This window comes from Cavia porcellus, unplaced genomic scaffold (genome assembly GCF_034190915.1).
Source record: "Cavia porcellus strain 051 isolate PalLab524CR breed Dunkin Hartley unplaced genomic scaffold, mCavPor4.1 scaffold_3, whole genome shotgun sequence".
Lineage (NCBI taxonomy): Eukaryota > Metazoa > Chordata > Mammalia > Rodentia > Caviidae > Cavia > Cavia porcellus.
The window spans coordinates 62,987,116-63,005,114 of NW_026947486.1; the positions used below are offsets into that span (position 1 = coordinate 62,987,116).

Genomic DNA, 17,999 nt, shown 5'->3' on the forward strand with positions numbered 1-17,999 from the left:
TAAATGCTGTCCCTGAAAAATACATGATGGGACCCATTAAGCATTTTTATTCTGAAATGCATTATCAACTATGAAATGGAAAATTGCTGGTCTAATAAATATACAGGAGTCTATGCAATTAATTCTGCCGTACAACTGCTGCTTAAGTCCCATACATTCAATTTACTAACATTTCCACTAGGATGACTGTATTATTTACTGCTTTATCCTCTTGTCTGGTATTGAGTTTTTGTTCAGTGATGCCACTTTCAGTATAGCATTTTCACTTAAGAAAATAGATCCTGCCTTGTGACACGTTTTCCAGCATAGTGAAAAATGATTACATCTTCCTTATCGCTTTAGGCTGCCCATATCCCACATTGCATTCTTCTCTCATTCCAAACTGTGTCCAAAGGAAGACTGCTTGTATAGTTAAAAGCACTGAACTTGGGTCCTGTTTTACATTGTCACTGGTTGTATGACCTTGAGACATCATTTTTTCTTTTTCCCTATTTTTGTAAAATTAAGCTGCTAAACTAGAAGATTAGTAACATTACTTCAGTTCTCTTCATATAACCATTGAAAATATTAATTAATATCATCCTGGGTGGGTTATATTACCACAAAATATTGTCACTTTGCCTCAACATCTGACTGCTTATTAACCATTCAGTTATGAAATAGTTTTGCAAATTATTTTTCATTCAAAAATGTTCATATGTTCCCATTTTCCTTTCAGTTTTTGCTTATTTTAGTCCAGGCTTTGATCAAAACAGTGATCAAGTATCCTAATTCAAATCTTCCATCATTGTTTTATTTCCATAGTGGTTTTTAACTGATTTTCCCCCAGAGGCCAGTTTATCAAGTTTTTCTGCTTGCAAAATGTCATGGTACCACTTCTGTATGTCATATGACAATGTTTGGCTCCTCTGTTGAACTTCAAAACTACCTCTGATGTTCTATTGTAATTCTGTTGTTTTTTTTTACTTTATCTTGTTTTTTTATCTGTGACTTAAATTATTCTCCTTCCTTGAATGCCTTTAATGCCTTTAATCCCCATCCACCATTTGACATTGTCTAAGGGTTTATGCTACATTTTTTTAATGGTCCAGATCCATGGTAAGGGATAGAAAAAAGAAAAATTCATACCTTTTTATTGAGTGTCATCTATGTGTCAACATTTTATCTCATTTATATGCCTTTTATCCACCTTTTGAAATCAATGGCTATTAACTACTTTTTATTGGAGACTGATTCTATTTTACTTTTCCCGGAAAAAAATAGACAAAGGATCATTAATTTCATTTCTAAATCCCCTCACCCTCTGAGAACTAAAGTTACAAATTTAAGTGTCTACCATATAACTTAGCACCTAGCAGATATTATGTAAAGAATATCTCTAAAGCTTTTGATGAATATTTTTGTTGTTTTGAAAGTATATGTTGTTTTTATTTTGTTTTGTTTTGTTTTCTCCTTTTTTCTCCTCTTTTCTTTTTGCCACCAAAGACTGGAAAACCAATTGCTTTCCAGTGTGCATTTGGCTATGATACTTTTACAACATTGAATCAATAATATTAGGGCTAAGAATGAACAATTCAAATATCATCAGTTAATGAGATTTTTTACAAGAAATCATACAGATTGTTAGAAATTACTTGCACATTTGGATTCGTCAATGATTATCATAGTGAAGATGTGGTTTTTAAGAGTAATAGCTACTTGTAGAGATATAGAAATAATGGTCTCTAATTTAGACAACTTACTTTTGAATTTTATGGTCATCCTGTATAATAATTGATCCTGGGGATTTTTTTCAGTCTTTGAGACAGGGTTTGAGACAGACCTTGAACTTACTTTGTAGCCCCATCTGACCTTAAACTTACAATGATCCTCTTGCCTCAGCTTCCCATCTTCTGAGATTACAAGTGTGTGCCACCATGCCCAGCCTTTGATCTTGTTTTTGTGGCATCATTCATCCCTTTTATATTACTGACTCCCTGGTGCCTACCTAATCCCTGTAGCTCTTTCATACTTTAATCCTGCAACTTTAACCCATTGCCAAATACTTATGTCAGTAACCTGTCATCTCAGACTTACCAATTGTCATGTACTATATTGTATAATAGTATGTGTGTATTTTTGTGTTGCCTTCCCAAGTGGAATATGAAGTTTTTGTGTAAGGCCTATGAGTTACACTCCTTTGACCTCTGTGTCTATTGTCAAATATATATGATTTCAATAATTTTAGTGGCTAAGAGCTTTTTTGTCTGGTTAACTTCAAAAACCTAAGAAAATTATCCAGACTTCAGATATGTAGTTTGAGCTATGCAGAACAACAAAAAAAAAAGGCACTACTTTGTACTTCATAAACACTGTTGTGCTTTATATCTAAACGACCCTCCAAAGCCTCATGTACTGAAAACTAAGACTTTTGGGAAGTGATTGGCTCATTGGGTGGGGGGATGATACTCATCAGTAGATTAACTTTATATTTTCTCATTTTCTTTTATAATCTTCTGATCTTTGAAGTGTTTTATATCAATAGTATGTTTTCAATTGTTTTAATTGTCTTGAGGTTAGTAACCATTGATGACTTTATAGCTAAATGTGATGTTGGAAAGTGAAGCCTGGTTGCAGGAGGTGGGTTACTGGTGGTGTAGACCAGAAGGGTCTGTGTTCTTCCTTCCTCCATTGATCACTCTCTGCTTCTGCTGTGCCAAGCCCTGAATGGCTTTCCTCTGTCTTAGCCCTCCAAATCTTATGCTTTCATAGATGGGACTTTTGGGAGGTAATTGGATCTTGCAGGCATGATGCTTAACAGTGATTAGTTTATGGCTGGATGTGATGTTGAGAGGTTAGGTATGGTCTGGGAAGGTGAGTCACAGTGGACATGGCCTGGTCTAGCTCCTTCCCTCCTCCCTTGCTCTTTCTCTCTGCTTCTGGTCACTGTACCATGAGCAGTTCCTCCTCTGCCATGTTCCTCAGCCATGCTGCCTTGCCTTGGAGCCAACTGACTATGTACTGAAGCTTCTGCAAACTGTGAGCCAAAATAAACCTTTCCTGCTTACAGTTGTAGGTGTCAAATATTGTATCTCAGTGATGAGAAAGTAACTAAGACAAACATGGCAGCTGTATCTTTGAAAGCTGTTAAGTGCTCCTTTAGAAGAAAAGATTTTTTGTAATTAATATCTTAAATATATTTATTTAAATTACAGTCTATTCTAAATTTTTTTTGGTCTTTTTTCCTTTTCATTGGTACTGGAGATCGAACTCATGACTGCCTGCTTGCAAGGCAGGTGCTTATGCCGCTGAGCTAAATCCCCAGCCTATTCTAAATTTTGGAAGTGATGGCTATTATTTTACTATTCTCTCATTGCTGAGACAAAATACCCCATACCTTAAATTGAAGGTGGAAAGGTTTATTTAGTTCATAGTTTGTAGAGGTTTTAGTCCATGATCATCTGGTTCCAGGGCAGGGTGGCATATGGCATGGGGTAACAGTTCATGGAGGCAGAAGACACCAAAAGCAACAACAGAGAAGAGAGATATAAGACTCTTTGTTCTTTATATTTTATGCAGGCTACCCGCTCTAAGGCAGATATAGCAGTCACACTCTTAATCCCAGCATTAAATCATGAATTAATCACAAACTCTAGATTTAACCGCTTCTGAAAAGCTTGACTGTCTTTACTGCAAGAGGCTTTAGGGGTACATCCAGATACAACTCACAACAATTATGCTCCTCACTTTAATTATGGTTGTAAATTCATAAGTGTTTGCATATGTCCAAAGACATCAGCTTTCAAACATTAAAGATGTGGGTTTTTTTTATCAGGTATATGTCAATAAAGCTTTTAAAAATGAAATCCATTCACTTTTTAAGTAGACAATATAAAATTGCATGTATTGCTGTTTGTCTCATTTTGAACTGGTTTGATTTTCTGTTAGGCTTGTTTTTATTTCCTCATTTTCTTTTATAATCTTCTGATCTTTGAAGTGTTTTATATCAACAGTATGTTTTCAATTGTTTTAATTGTCTTGAGGTTAGTAACCAACTTGAAGACTAGCACCATGATGTGTTTGTCTCTATGTTGGCAGTATATCTAGCACAGGCAAAAAACTAGATAATGGCATATCATTCAGGTCTCTCAACATAAGAGACCAGTACTTCTTTGTCATTATGCTCTGTGGGCCTGGTTTTTGGCACTACAAATTAAAAACCTTATAAAGATTATCTCTTAAATAGCTTTTTAACAGATCATACATGGTTGTGCATGCCTGTAAATCTACTGAGAAACTGAGAACACAAGTACTAACCCAGACTAGGCAATTTAGTGACTTAGTGACTTGTTTCAAAAGTAAATCAGACACAAGCTGAGATAACTGCAAGGCTTTTCTTATATGAGAAACACAAAATATAAAGAACAAAATAAAAAATAATAAGATGTAGAGAGATAGATTTTGTTTAAATAGGAAGGGGATCAAGAGATGGAAAGCAGAAGGAGGGGAGGGAAAAGGGAAAAAAACAGTTGAGATGTTTCATGTACATGTACCAACTCTGCATAAGGAGTGTAATCATTATGTAATGTAGTATGTACTAATAAAAATAAAACTTTTTTAAAAAGGGGGCAGGATGTAAGTTAGCGCAAACACTCTGGTTCTAATCCCCAAGACTGCGAAAAGTCTTGATTTTTTATATTAAGTTTTTGGAAAACATATTTTATTGAATAAGTGAATATATAAAAGGAAGAGATTGATGCTGCTTTATATATAAAATGAGATGGGTCAGAATTAGTATCTTTTGATTCTGTATTTGCCATTAGTTTTATATTAAATTAACTTTTTAAGCAATGTGTGAAATATATCATGGTATTTAAAATGTATTTTTAAAACTTTTGCTTTTCTTACCCTTTTCTCCCCTTATTTTTTCATAAAGTTGCCAGGCAGTGACATTGCTAGTGGGAGTGATGTGCTTTCTGATGTCATACCAAGTATTCCGAGTTCACCTTGCCTGCTTCCTAAAAAGAAAAACAAGCACCAGAATTTAGATGAGCTTCCTTGGAGTGCAATGACAAATGATGAGCAGGTAAAGATAATGTACATTCTTAAATAAAAGCATCTATGTGGCAACTGAGGATGTAGCTCAGTGGTAGAGCCTACCAGCACAAAGCCCTGAATTTGATCCCCAATACCTTCCCCAATGGAAAAGGAGAGTGTGAAGCACAGTTTATTACCTGTATAAATCCAGAGTAAATGTGGATTGCTTAGTAATTCTGTTTTAACTATTTTTCAGGAAATGGGTAACAGTGTTAAATACTTCTGATAAGTAAAACATAATTTACATCCTGAAAGATTAGAGATATTGATATTTTTGTTTCAATTTTTCATTATATAGGTGGAATATATTGAATATCTGAGTCGTAAAGTCAGTACTGAGATGGGTCTTCGGGAGCAACTTGATATTATTAAAATCATTGATCCTTCTGCTCAAATCTCCCCTACAGACAGTGAGTTTATTATTGAACTTAACTGTCTTACAGATGAAAAACTGAAACAGGTATGTACAGTAAATGCATAGTATATGCCTACTGGAAATTATCATATGCTATAAAATGTAAACTTGAGTGATATGTATGTACATAGAGAATTAGAATAAAATCACTATTCACTATTGTGAGTACAGTATTTGCAAAAATGATGGTAGACATGGGGAGTGTAACTTGGTGATAGGACATTTACTTAGCATTCATGAGGCCCTGAGTTTGCCTATCAACGTTGAGAGATAGGGAGAGATATCAAGGTAATATTTGAGAGTCCATTGTTTCAAGAATTTTTATGTACATTTCACTTGGCATTACAGTACCTTCCTTGTCAGTGTGGATCTAGAACTTGCTCTTCAGTTGTATAGGCTTTGAAACTGTCACTTAAGGAGTGATTAGACTAAGATACAGATTTATTGTGATTAAATTTATAAAAGACAAATGGACAGAATTGAAATATTGTACTAATAAATCAGAACTATATTTTTATGAACATCTGAGGTTACTTGATAAATCTTACGAAGTACTTGAGTTTGGCAAGGGTAAAACCTATTGAATTTTCACTTTGCTATTCAGATTGCTATTCATATTTGATATACACATTTCTGATATTTGCTAACTATGGTTTTGGCTGGTATCTTTTTCTTGGTATATACCTAAATGAGTACCTGTGGTTTTATGTTCTACCTTAGCTTTGTTTTACATTTATCATTTATGACCATTTTCTCTGATTTCTCTGATTTTCTCTGATTTCTCAACATACATAGACTAGTTTTCTACATGCCAACCCATTTTTCATTAATGTGGTATGTTGATGCTTTGCATTTGAAGACAGGTACCTTTGGCTTCTAACTAAAATTTAGGGAAAAAATCCAACCATAGATATAATCATTAATTTATTTAAATCATCTTAAGTAGAGACTTCTAACAAATACTTCATTTCACCTCTTTTATTTTGTTGTTTCTATTTCCACATATTCTTGTAGTCTAAATCTGGTGTTTGTTTCTAAATTTAGGTTTGTTTTGCCTTTTCATTCTACCTCATTTGTACATCTGCTTTACTTTTGACAAAATCTTTTGAATTAAGGACAATATAATTTTTTTCTCTCCAGCATCTTAAGGCTAGAACATCAAGGTACAACAGTAACCAGATTTTGTCCCTGTGTCCCAAGGTCAGAAACTATATCAAGGAGCATAGTCCTCGTCAACGACCTGCAAGAGAGGCCTGGAAGAGAAGCAACTTCAGTTGTGCAAGCACCAGTGGAGTGAGTGGTGCCAGTGCCAGTGCCAGCAGCAGCAGTGCCAGCATGGTCAGTTCTGCAAGCAGCAGTGGGTCCAGTGTTGGAAACTCTGCTTCAAACTCCAGTGCCAACATGAGTCGAGCACACAGTGACAGCAACCTGTCTACAAGTGCAGCAGAGCGGATTCGAGATTCAAAAGTAAAATGTCTAATCAGAGCTTTATCTTTCAGTACTAACATTTGTATTCTTTCATTTAAATTTCTTGAAGAGTAAAAATTGTCCTGCTATTTAGATTCCTGTGGGTTTTGGGTTTAATTGAATAAGCAGGATTCTGTGCTGATGAACAAAGTACTCTAGGTTGAGAGCTTTAAAGTACTCTTGACCTACAACGATATTGCATTCAATATTATCTGATTTTTGTGTCTTTCACTGTATAACTCTCAAGCTAGCAATACTGACTGCAACTCACTGCTGAGTAAATCTTGCTGTGTTGCTGATGTTGCTGTCTGTTAGCTCTTAAAAGTGTTGTATATTTTGTGTGTGTTCCCTTGATGTTTTAATCTTGAAGGCTGCTTGATAGCTAGTTCAAAAATGTAATGTTGCATTATGTAATTTCTGTACTTTTTCACAGTTAACAGTACTATACTGTACGGTACTTAAAAAAAAAAACAAGTTATAAGTGTATATAGAACAGTCCTATGGCTTAGCAAATGCTTTCTATTCCATACATTGACAATTTAAAGAGAAAAAGAGAATCTCTTTAGGAATGTAGTAGTGACTTGAAGAAACTCAGGGATTCTTCTTCCCTGGGTTTTAGTACAGTAGCAGAAGCATAGCCAGCTTTGTTGGCTGCTGAGGGATTTCTCTAGATATGTGGTCATTCCTCAGTTTACCAGTGATGATGATTGAAGAATCTACTATAATTCTAATGAAATACACATGCTTTTTTCCCAGTCACTTAAAAGTTGTTAGTACTGTTGGGTACTAATATAAGCATTAGAGATTTGGGCAGTATCTTCTACTTTTTCTGTGTCATGTTGTCTCATTAAATTTATTTTTACTACAATGACATCAGTGTACCTTAATTTGGTTTAAATATAAGACTTCAAAGGGATCAGCTATCCATAGCTAATTAAAATGATCAAGTACGGCGACTGGTCAGAAAAATCACTCGTCATACATCATAAAAATGGAATCTTGAATCATTTTCAAATCAAAGCCACTGACTAACTTACTGTCATGAGAATCATACTGTAGAGGAATTTGAACAGGTCTTAAAATTTAGAAAATTCAGAATTTGATTCACTTGGGTGTGGATATACTCATGAATAAGCTTTACTGATCAAAAATCTTTTACTTTGACAGAAGCGATCCAAGCAGCGGAAATTACAGCAGAAGGCCTTCCGCAAGAGGCAGCTGAAGGAGCAGAGGCAGGCCCGGAAAGAGAGGCTGAGTGGGCTCTTCCTCAATGAAGAGGTGCTGTCCTTGAAAGTGACTGAGGAAGACCATGAAGCAGATGTTGATGTTTTGATGTAATAAGGATTAATTTATCACCATTCTTTCTAAGCATTAGTCTATCCTTATTGGTTTACATGCATCTTGACCAAAATTTTGGTTAGGGCTTTGCTGATGTACCATTAATTATTTAGACTAGTGGTTGTCAGAGGGTGGTTCCAGAACCTGCAACTTCAATGTCACATGAAAAATTGTTAGGAATGTGTACTGTGGAGACACATTCCAGATTTAGTGAATCAGAAACACCAGACGAGGAATACAACAATTTTATGTTAACCAGTGCCAGGTTATTCTGATACATATTCTTGCTTAAGAACTACTGGTTTAATTTTTTGGCTGTTGAAATCTTATGGTGATTAAGTGGGCTTTTTAAAAGACTAGTACTTCTACAGTTTAGGAGATATTCAAGGTACTGCTGACTTGTAGTTTATTATGTCAGTGTGAGTGTGTGTGTGTAAGAGAGAGAGAGAGAGACAGACAGATCGAGATCATAATTCAGTTCTTAATGTTATAGTTCCTTAGTTTACTTTTTCTAAAGGGCCATAGCATAATTCTCACTGGTAGAAATCTTTTTTGAGACAGAATGAGGGTTATACATATGCGAGGTATGGATTGCTGTTTACAATAGTGCCTTCATTAGGTTTAGTTTTGTTTGCATTCATTATTAATTCAAATGAATAAGAATAGGCTGTAATCTTTTTTCCAGTTCGACTTGTTTTTCTTTTTGTTTCTACTTTATGTGAAATCAATCCTTTCTATAAGTGATGACTACTGAGAAAATAATATTACTAGTGTCTAAATTTTAGGCTTATGCTGTTTTGATTAGTATTCAAATAGAGAAGTCATGTAGGCAAAGCAGTCAATTCTACTTTTCTATTGCTTTCTGAAATTTTAGGCTATTATCTCAAAGATAGAAAATTTCAATCTCTCCCTCTCTCCCTCTCTCTTCCCTTCCTAACCTTCCTCCTTGTCTTCCTGGCTCCCTTATTCTTTTTCCTATTCTTATTCCAGCACAGCTTTAATTTTTAAATACTTAGTATAACATGTTTAAGGATGTGAAGAAGTTAGTGTTCAGAGTTAACCAACAATACTTTTAGGATCCTGCTGAAATTCTCTGTAAATTTCTCTAAGTATACAGAGGAGTGAAAAATATAAAAGACACCTTACGAATTTTTAATGAAACTGATTTTAATTGTGAAATTGTGAAACTTCTTTAAGTGTTTTTCACAGCTTGTTAATTTAGAAATAGTGATTCCTTTTCTTCTACCACATCTTTAGACATACACATGAGTTGAAGATGTAAATTGATACTACTGACAATCAAGCTGCTTTGTGACATTCATAAGTTTTGCTTTTATTGTGGGATAAAGTTTAGGAGGTAATCATGGTTCTGTAGGAAGAGTTGTAGTCAGTATTTTTTTAAATTCTAGAATCCAGAAGTTACATTGATTTCTACTTTTTAAAAAAAATCATTCACTTGTTAAAAACATTAACTATTTAAACTCTTGTTTGATAGAAAATTTTAAACTTTGCTTACAATCAGGTATGTGTAAATTTTGATTTCATTTCAGTTCCTGGAAGGTTTAAGAACTGAAACTGAGGACAGAAATACATTGCTGCTTAGCTTAGGTTTGTGGTATGGTTGTAACCTTTTGAAGACTACTAAAGCCAGAATTTAAAGTTTTATTAAAATAAAAGTAAAAGCTTTGTGTTTTTCAGCTGTTTTGGCTTTCCTTCTGTCCCCTCTTTGCTATTCCTGGCCAGCTTAGATGGCTGAAAAAGAGTTTGGGATAGACCCCAGAATATTCAGAGGAAGGCGGATAGAGTCAACCTTGTTTTGATTTTTGAGTATAGTAAGAGCTCAAAGGGAAAGAAGTAAAAATACATCTGAATTCTCTGCCTGCTTTTAGCAAAAGCAAAGTCCCTCAAAGTGATTGCCTCCTCTCTTTACCTATTTTTCAAATAAAATAAGCCACATTTGGAGACTGCAGCATAGCATTTTTATCTCTCAAATACTTAGAATTTTTTTACTTGACAGTGATCAGTAAAAGGAAATCCTAAACAGGATTGTAATGTACTGTCATTTAAAACCAATTCCTCTATTCTCCCAACAATCACAGTCTTACTACCTTACATTTAACTTAAGTTACTATTGAACAAGTTTACCAAAGTGCCACAAAGCATATTTTGAAATTGGCAAAGGTTCTGTTGCTCATAGAAGTGTGACATGAAATTTTGTATAAATTTGGGTGCACTACAGTTTTACAGTTGTGTAAATTAGAGCCAGCCTATAAAATTAATTTGGAGGTAATTGGAGAAAATTCTTTTGGTTAAAAGAATAAAATCAAGCAATTTGGGTTTGTTTATGATCTAAGAGAGAGATTCAAAAGTCTTAATCCCTCCAACAAAGAAATTAGCACAAAGAGGCATCAACAGAAACATGTTTTGTCTTCTGCTATGATTTTTATGTGCATTAATGCCTCATAAGTTTGATGGATCATTTTTGGAGTAAGTAGTAGTTTATTCAATCTGCTATCTCTGAGTTTCTTTTAAATCCAGCTCAGTATTTTCCTTTTTAGATATAAACCAAAAATTAACCAATTAATAAAAAGGCAAGTAGTATTTGCCCTGCATTGATTCCCATCTGTAGAGAACTAGCATTGGGACAAATAAGTCTCTTTAAAAATAAACCTTGTTAACTGAAGTCGTGATAAAGTCTCCTTAATTTTATATAGAGACCTCTTATTAGAGGTCTTTTAATAGTATGTCAGCCCCTACCATAGCTTTTAGAAGTATAACCTGCAGTTAAATAATATGCCATGTATTTTTCTACAGTTTTGCAACTGATAAAAGCAAGGCCGTTTACTATAATGTATATTGGGATATATAAAGGGCCAGCATGTTTGGTCTCAACAAGAATTTAAAGTAAAGTAATACTTTGTTTGAAATGAAATTTATTGAATGCCAGCCATTTAGTCCAGTTCATTTGTCCCTTGGATAAATTAGACATTCCTAAATGAATCCCAGAAAGTGACATATAAAACAGTGACTCTATTATAGATTGGATGGACAACTAATTTTATTTAGTTTTTAAAAGTGCTAAATCCCTTCATAAAGGATAAATTACAAGAAATTATTGTATAAAGGTATCTAGGATGAGCTTTAAAACTTGTAAAATTTATCATATATCTTTGTATTTAAGCCAAAAAGGTTAGTACATAAACAGTATAGAAGTTTGGTTTGTTTTAATGTTTTTTGGTAGACTCTTTGTTCATGGTTTACTCTCTGTAGCCTCATGTGCCTTAATGGTGGTGAACTGTGTACTTTTCTGTGAATGTCAGGTTTTTCAAAATTTAAAAATAATCTGAATGTTAAAATTTGTTTTGTGGAATGCCTATGGTGTTTGGATATCAGTAAACAAAACCATTAAATTAAGAATAATAGAGTATCAAAACATAAACCTTAAGATCCTTAATTTAATTTGCATTCCATTCCTTTGATAATCTTTTAGCTCTTCTATTTTCAAGAAGATGGTTATTTGGAATTGATGGGGGCTACTTAAAGTCAGTTTATAGCTTGGGGTATTTGATAGTAAAAATTTCAATTGCATTAAATAGTAGTGTTGATGATGAGTTCACTGACATTCAACATGTTTAATTAGAAGTAAAATTAATCCCAAAAAGGACTATTAGGAAATATTTGTATGCACGTGTACTGTGGTAACTGGATTAGTTTTAAGTCAGATAATCTAAGATAAATTTTATCTTAAAAATGAAGTGGGTATAATAAAAGTGGATAAGAATCACCTGAGAGATATTTTGAGCTAGGCATCTCTGTTAGCATAGTATCTGGAAAATATTCCTTACAATCTTTGTCTTATTTCATTGGAACATAAATTTACTTCATTGTGGAAGCATATTTGACCTCCTAACTGGCTATTAAGATTAAGGAAGTTGCATGGTATAGCTGAAGATCTGAACTGACTCACTAAAATTTTATTTTTAAATATTAAAATTACTGTATTTTTTCATCTCCCTCTATCTTTTAAAGTATGTTTAAATTACATTTTAATTTAATGTTTATGCCAGACTCAGAAACATTGGTTTGGTTTTCACTGTATTTAATATGTAATACTTTTTCTTTACTGTCAGATTTCTTCTGTTACAGGTTTGTGATCAGTAGAGCCTGTGGAAATATATATTCTTTTTTGTAGTGAGAGAAAGGGGTGAAAAAAAAGAGAACTGATTGATTTGATTATGTAAAGTTAATAAAATTAATCATTTTACAATTTGCCTATGTAAAATTGACAAGTTAATGCCTACTATTCAAGGAACAGTGCCCTGTAGCCATGACTAGTTTTGTAGAGCTGCTTCCTCTCTTATAGTAGCTGACCTCTTGGATTAAAATTGACACTTTAGAGTTAGGTTAATCAGGCTGAGGCTTTTAAGAAAGGAGCAAATAATATCTGTTCATGTAGTAGGTGAATTTTATTTCCTGTGTACTTTTATTTAGAAATAAGTACTATCCATTCTAAATCTGTGTTGGAAATATAATAGAACTGCTATCAAAGAGATAATAACAGTAAATGCAAGTATATGTAAAACATTTCAAAACTGGTTAAAAATTTCAAATCATTGGAGGGTTTTTTGTCTGTTTTTTAGTTTCAAAGATTAGTTATGTAGCATCAATATCATAACCAAAGCAAGTAGGAAGTTAAGTGGTTTGGAGAGTCAAGTAGTTTTAAATACTGTAATAGATCATTAACCAGGATTTTTCCTGTATTTCTGCTAAATGTATTACTATATTAATGCACTTTTGAATATATAACTGTCTTCTGTATATTCTGTACTTACTACAGTGTATATAAAGCCTGTTTTTCCTGAATTTGTGAGGGAATAACAATCGTAACACAGCTTCTTTGTATTTTGAGTTCCTTCTTGTACTTGAAAGTAGATAAATTTAAATATGTATGTATGGTTGTAATTAAAACTGGCTGCGTGGCAGAGCTAATTGAATATCAGGACGAGAAGTGTGATTTTAGTTATTAAGAACTCATACCATTTTTATTGTTCTTTTGTTGTACCTCAAGTTTCTACAAACCTCACTGCTGCTTACTTCTTTATACTTCTTAATGAGCTCCTTTCATGCTTCATCCTAGACTGTTTACCAGCAGAGAAAAGTTAACCTCTTTTCTTTTGCTCAGTTTGGTTAGGATTTCATAAACTTTTGAATTTTGTTTTATTGTGTTTATTTGAGAGCCTCAATTCCCATGTCATTGGCAGAATGTTTTTTTCTGAGAGATCAGATTTCAAGAGATTTATATTCATAATAAATGAAAGCTAGGCATTATTTTTGTTGATAAAAAGAATTGATTTCCTTAAGATTTCTTAAAGATTACTCTAGAATCTTTTTCAATTAAGATTTTGTGAAAGAAATATCTGGCAGTTTAGTGTATATAGGAACAATTCAGCTGTTCAGCAGCAGCTTTGTCTCGCCACTAGAGGGAGGTCTGTGATTGTTCTCCCCTTTGAAAAAGGTTATAGCTGCTTTTTTTTTTTTTTTTTTTAGAAGTTAACAGATCTTTTTTCTCAAAATTCCTTTTGTGGTATTAAATATTTTCATTTAATAGTCAAAGGTTAATTAAGCTTGTTTAATGAAGCCAGTCTTATGCTTTTCTGTATCCTTCAATTTTTAATAAATGTGAATTAGATATCAAGTGAAATTGTGTCTAATGTGTGTGTATGTTTTAAGGTATTGAGATCTAAGTCACAGCCTCACACTTACCTTGTAGACAGTTGTGTGATTGGGCTATATGCCGTGCCCCTAATGTGTATTTCTTTTGAATATTCTACAGTTATATTGTTCTTATAGTAGCCACTAGTCACATGTAGCTACTTTATTGTAAACCCAAGTAAGAGAATTCATTCATCCAAATATTGTAATCCTTTTAGTTTTCCTCACAATTCACAAAGTTACATTTGTAATTCCATTGAGACATTATTGGAGTCCCAGAAAATTAATTTCAATCTAAAACCACCAATGCAACCCAAGGTGAGTGTAAAGATAACAAAGACATACAGTTAAGGGCAGCCAAATCCTTGTGGAGGACATGCAAAGACCTTGATCCTAGGCCTCTCTCAGAATTTATTGTCTTGTGAAGAAGCATGGTGGCTCAGAGATAAGTGACAGTGATGATGGTGGAATTACCTGGTAACTTGAGCTGGCTGGCCAAGTGCAAGATTGGCATCTCTGTAAATTGCAGAGATTAAGATATGAGGAAGGATCAATTTACATAATCCAATTAAGGTAGCAGTGGAGTTGTTTGGGGGGGGTATCACTTTGGTTTCTGATATGTAAACTCTTGTGCCCTGGAAAGTCATAGCCTCTTACCTTGAGGCAATACCTAGTTGACATTGCAGGAGCTATTTGCTCTAACATCTTGCATGCTCATATGCGGTACATATCTGTATTGTATGGAGAACACTGCGAGGAAACAGGACTGTCTGTTGGGTACAGCACCGGGGCTAGCCTTATTTGCAGTGCTAAGACCAATTGAAGAGAGAAGGAAATATCCTTGCCAGCTCTTTACATATCAGTATAAGGAAATGAATCTCCAAAAAATCAAAGTCACAGTAATTGTTTTGCATTCAAAGGGAGTCACTGGAGTTGTGTCTCACATACTTAAATCATTTAAAATTAAATAAAACTTGAAATTTTGTTCCTGTGCATTAGTAGTGCTTCAAATGCTCAGTAGCCACATATGGTTGTCTAAAGGACAGTTTCTGTATTTAAAAAGCAGAGGAGATGAAACATTCCCGTTATCACTGAAAATTCGGTTGAATAGTACTGCTCTAGAAGCTTGATGGTTTGTGTAGTGGCTATTATCTTTATTTTACTAGAGAATAGGAATCAGTGGCTTCCCACACACAGTTATCTGTTGTAGGTGGCTTAAAAGGGATAGCAAACTATTTCTTTTTGTTCTTTGTTAAACCCACTGGCAAAGTTAGGAACTTGGTAACAATGGAGGAATTTCTCAAGTACTAATCATTTCAGTTGACTATGAAAAAGATTTACTGTGTAAATAATATGGGAAATTTGTTGCATTTTCTCAAGAGTGTGTGTGTGTGTGTGTGTGTGTGTGTGTGTTGGTGCTAGGGATTGACACAGTGTAGTGGATGCTGAGCACAAGATCTACCAATGAGCTGTACCTCAAGCCTCAGTTTCTCAGTTGTTACTGTAAAGAGTACTGTCCTCATGCAGTTTTCTCTATGTTCATCCTTTGATATAAAAACAGGTGTAAATGATATCTATAATGAAGAGGTGCGTACACACATTTTTAAAGACTAGTTTATTAAACTATAATTACAAATAAATAGAAGTATAGATTTCAGAAACTGCCTCAGGTTGTTTCTTCATTAATTCTTGTAGCGTGAGAACCACATCACTACTTGGATCTGCTAGTCTTGCACCCTCACACCATCAGCTTGGATCTCAGTAAATGGGATGTTTATATTATCCATGTTTCTTAGTAATAGATTGATAATAGGTAGAATATCATGTGAGTATATAATATGTTTAACATTCCACTGGTCACAAGGATCCTGTCAGACTTTTTACAGTTTTGTGTTTCTTATAAAAATACCAGATAACTGTGTTTATATGTTTTCAACTTTGTAATATTAAAAATTCAAGTAGGGAGAACAATAAAATGAATTTATATAAAAAATGAATTCACACATACCCACATGTACTTCAACTCTTCTCCACAGCACTCTTGTTTGTATTACCCTCACCACCTACTCCCTCACCTCACCTTATGATAGTAAAGCTAAACTTAGGTTACAGAATTTTATTTTGAAATATTTCAGTATGTAATTTTTGAAAGATAAGATAATCCTGTACTATATTTAATACCATCATACCTCCAAAACGGTTCCTCCAAAGATCATACCTCTCAAATGGTTCTTTAATATCAGTTTTGTTTATTTGATGTCAAAATCATAACTACTAGTGTATGTTTGTTTTTATTTTGGTACTGGGAATTGAATTCAGGTCCTTCTTTTTGCCAGTACTGTGTTGCTGAGCTACATCCCCAGCCTCTAATTGTGTTATTTCAAAATAATTCTATATTTTGCTGACATTAACATAGAATATTTTTATTATTGATTGGAAAGTCCTGATTGTGTTTTGAACACTTAACTCATTGGTTTTAGATTAAAATATCCATATTTTGTTACTAAAGCCATGGAATAACTTGGGTAGCTGGAGAAGGAATGGAAGCAAATGTGAAGTTGAAGCAAATACTTGGTGTTTCATCTGTCCTTGGGCCCAATAGTTATTTTAAGTCAAAATTGGCCTAAATGGCACAGCTTTTGATACATTTATAAAAATCTGCGAGCATATTATGGAGGGGATAAAAGGAAAAATAAAATTTTATCCCTTAAATATTTAAATGTTTTCTTAAAGATGTAACTGGTATTGGTTTTTGTTTTGTGTTTTACCAAAGTTATGCTTTCCAGTTAAATCATAGTTTGAGAGCTTGAAGGAATTTTGGAGATTATACAGTTTAATAGTTTCCAGCATTGAGTAGTGCATCAGAATTCCCAGGAAGCTAATGAAAGCACTGATAGTGGCTTTGGGGATCTGGAGATTTTGGGCTGGCTTGAAAAATTGCATTTTTAAGAACTTTCTATATGATGCTGGTGCTGCTTATCCATTGAACAAGTTCTGAGAACTATTGATGTAGTGCAGTCCCTTTTTCCTTTCATTTTGTAAATGAAGAAATTCACGCTAAAAGGAGAATAATTTCTTTGCCCAAGAACAGTTAGTATCACAACCAAATGTTATTTTTGTTTTTGTTTTTGTTTTTCAGGGCAGGGGACTTAATCCAGGACCTCATGCATGTTACCACTGAGCTACAGGCCCACCCTGAAATTCAAATCTTGAGAGTGCCTTTTCAAATTCCAAGTCCAGTACTTTTCTCATTATACATTTATTTCCTTCAGAATAGTTGGTTTTAAAAGTTTTTTTAATTTTCTCTTTTTGTTTGAATTCTCTAAATGGTATATTTTTATCTTTCTAGATCACAAGTTTTCTAATCTAGAGTCTAAGGATAAAAATTGTTCAAATTTTTGTTTGTGATGTGTTTTTCAGGCAAAATTCAATGTCATATCAAGGTCTCAAGTCACTTGCCTTTCACACAATAACAAAGACTCTTTCTAGGGCAACTTTGATATTTGGAAATAATTAAGGGTCATTTGATGGAGTCTGGTGGTTAAAGTGGATGAAAATCCTGGAAATCACTGGTTTTGGTCAATATGGTGGGATTTTTAAAGTAATGAGATTTTATGTATACACTAACAACTTGTTTTGATATCTAGTAAAGAAAAGTTTCTGAATTATTTTGACAAATATAATTAGTCTGGTTGAATCATGATGTCATGAAATATAAATATTATATCTGAGTTTTGGCCTAGATTTAAAAATAAGGGTTTTTATTCACAATTATATTCTAGAGAAATACCTTCCACTTATGCTTTAAAAATATTGGGTTAGGTATTATAGAATTGTTTATCAAATGATATATCAGAAATAGTTGATAAACTAGAAACTTGAGAACTACATGCTTTTTTATTTATTCATTATCTCCTTATTTAAAAGATGTGAAACTTCAGACTAGGAGAGGATTAAGTGTTTAGGTTATATTGTTGGATGATGACAAATT

At 33.6% G+C, this 17,999-nt stretch overlaps 1 protein-coding gene across 1 annotated transcript in view; it reads left to right on the top strand.

Moving 5' to 3' along the window:
• Positions 1 to 13,997, top strand: part of Fam199x (family with sequence similarity 199, X-linked) — a 28,366-nt gene extending 14,369 nt beyond the window's left edge. Inside the window, exons 3-6 of the mRNA XM_063246232.1 lie at positions 4,916 to 5,065; positions 5,375 to 5,536; positions 6,692 to 6,958; positions 8,126 to 13,997. Of these exons, the coding sequence (XP_063102302.1) occupies positions 4,916 to 5,065; positions 5,375 to 5,536; positions 6,692 to 6,958; positions 8,126 to 8,296 (750 nt within the window). The 3' untranslated portion in view covers positions 8,297 to 13,997. The remainder of the gene's footprint in view (positions 1 to 4,915; positions 5,066 to 5,374; positions 5,537 to 6,691; positions 6,959 to 8,125) is intronic.
• The last annotated feature ends 4,002 nt before the right edge of the window (positions 13,998 to 17,999 follow it).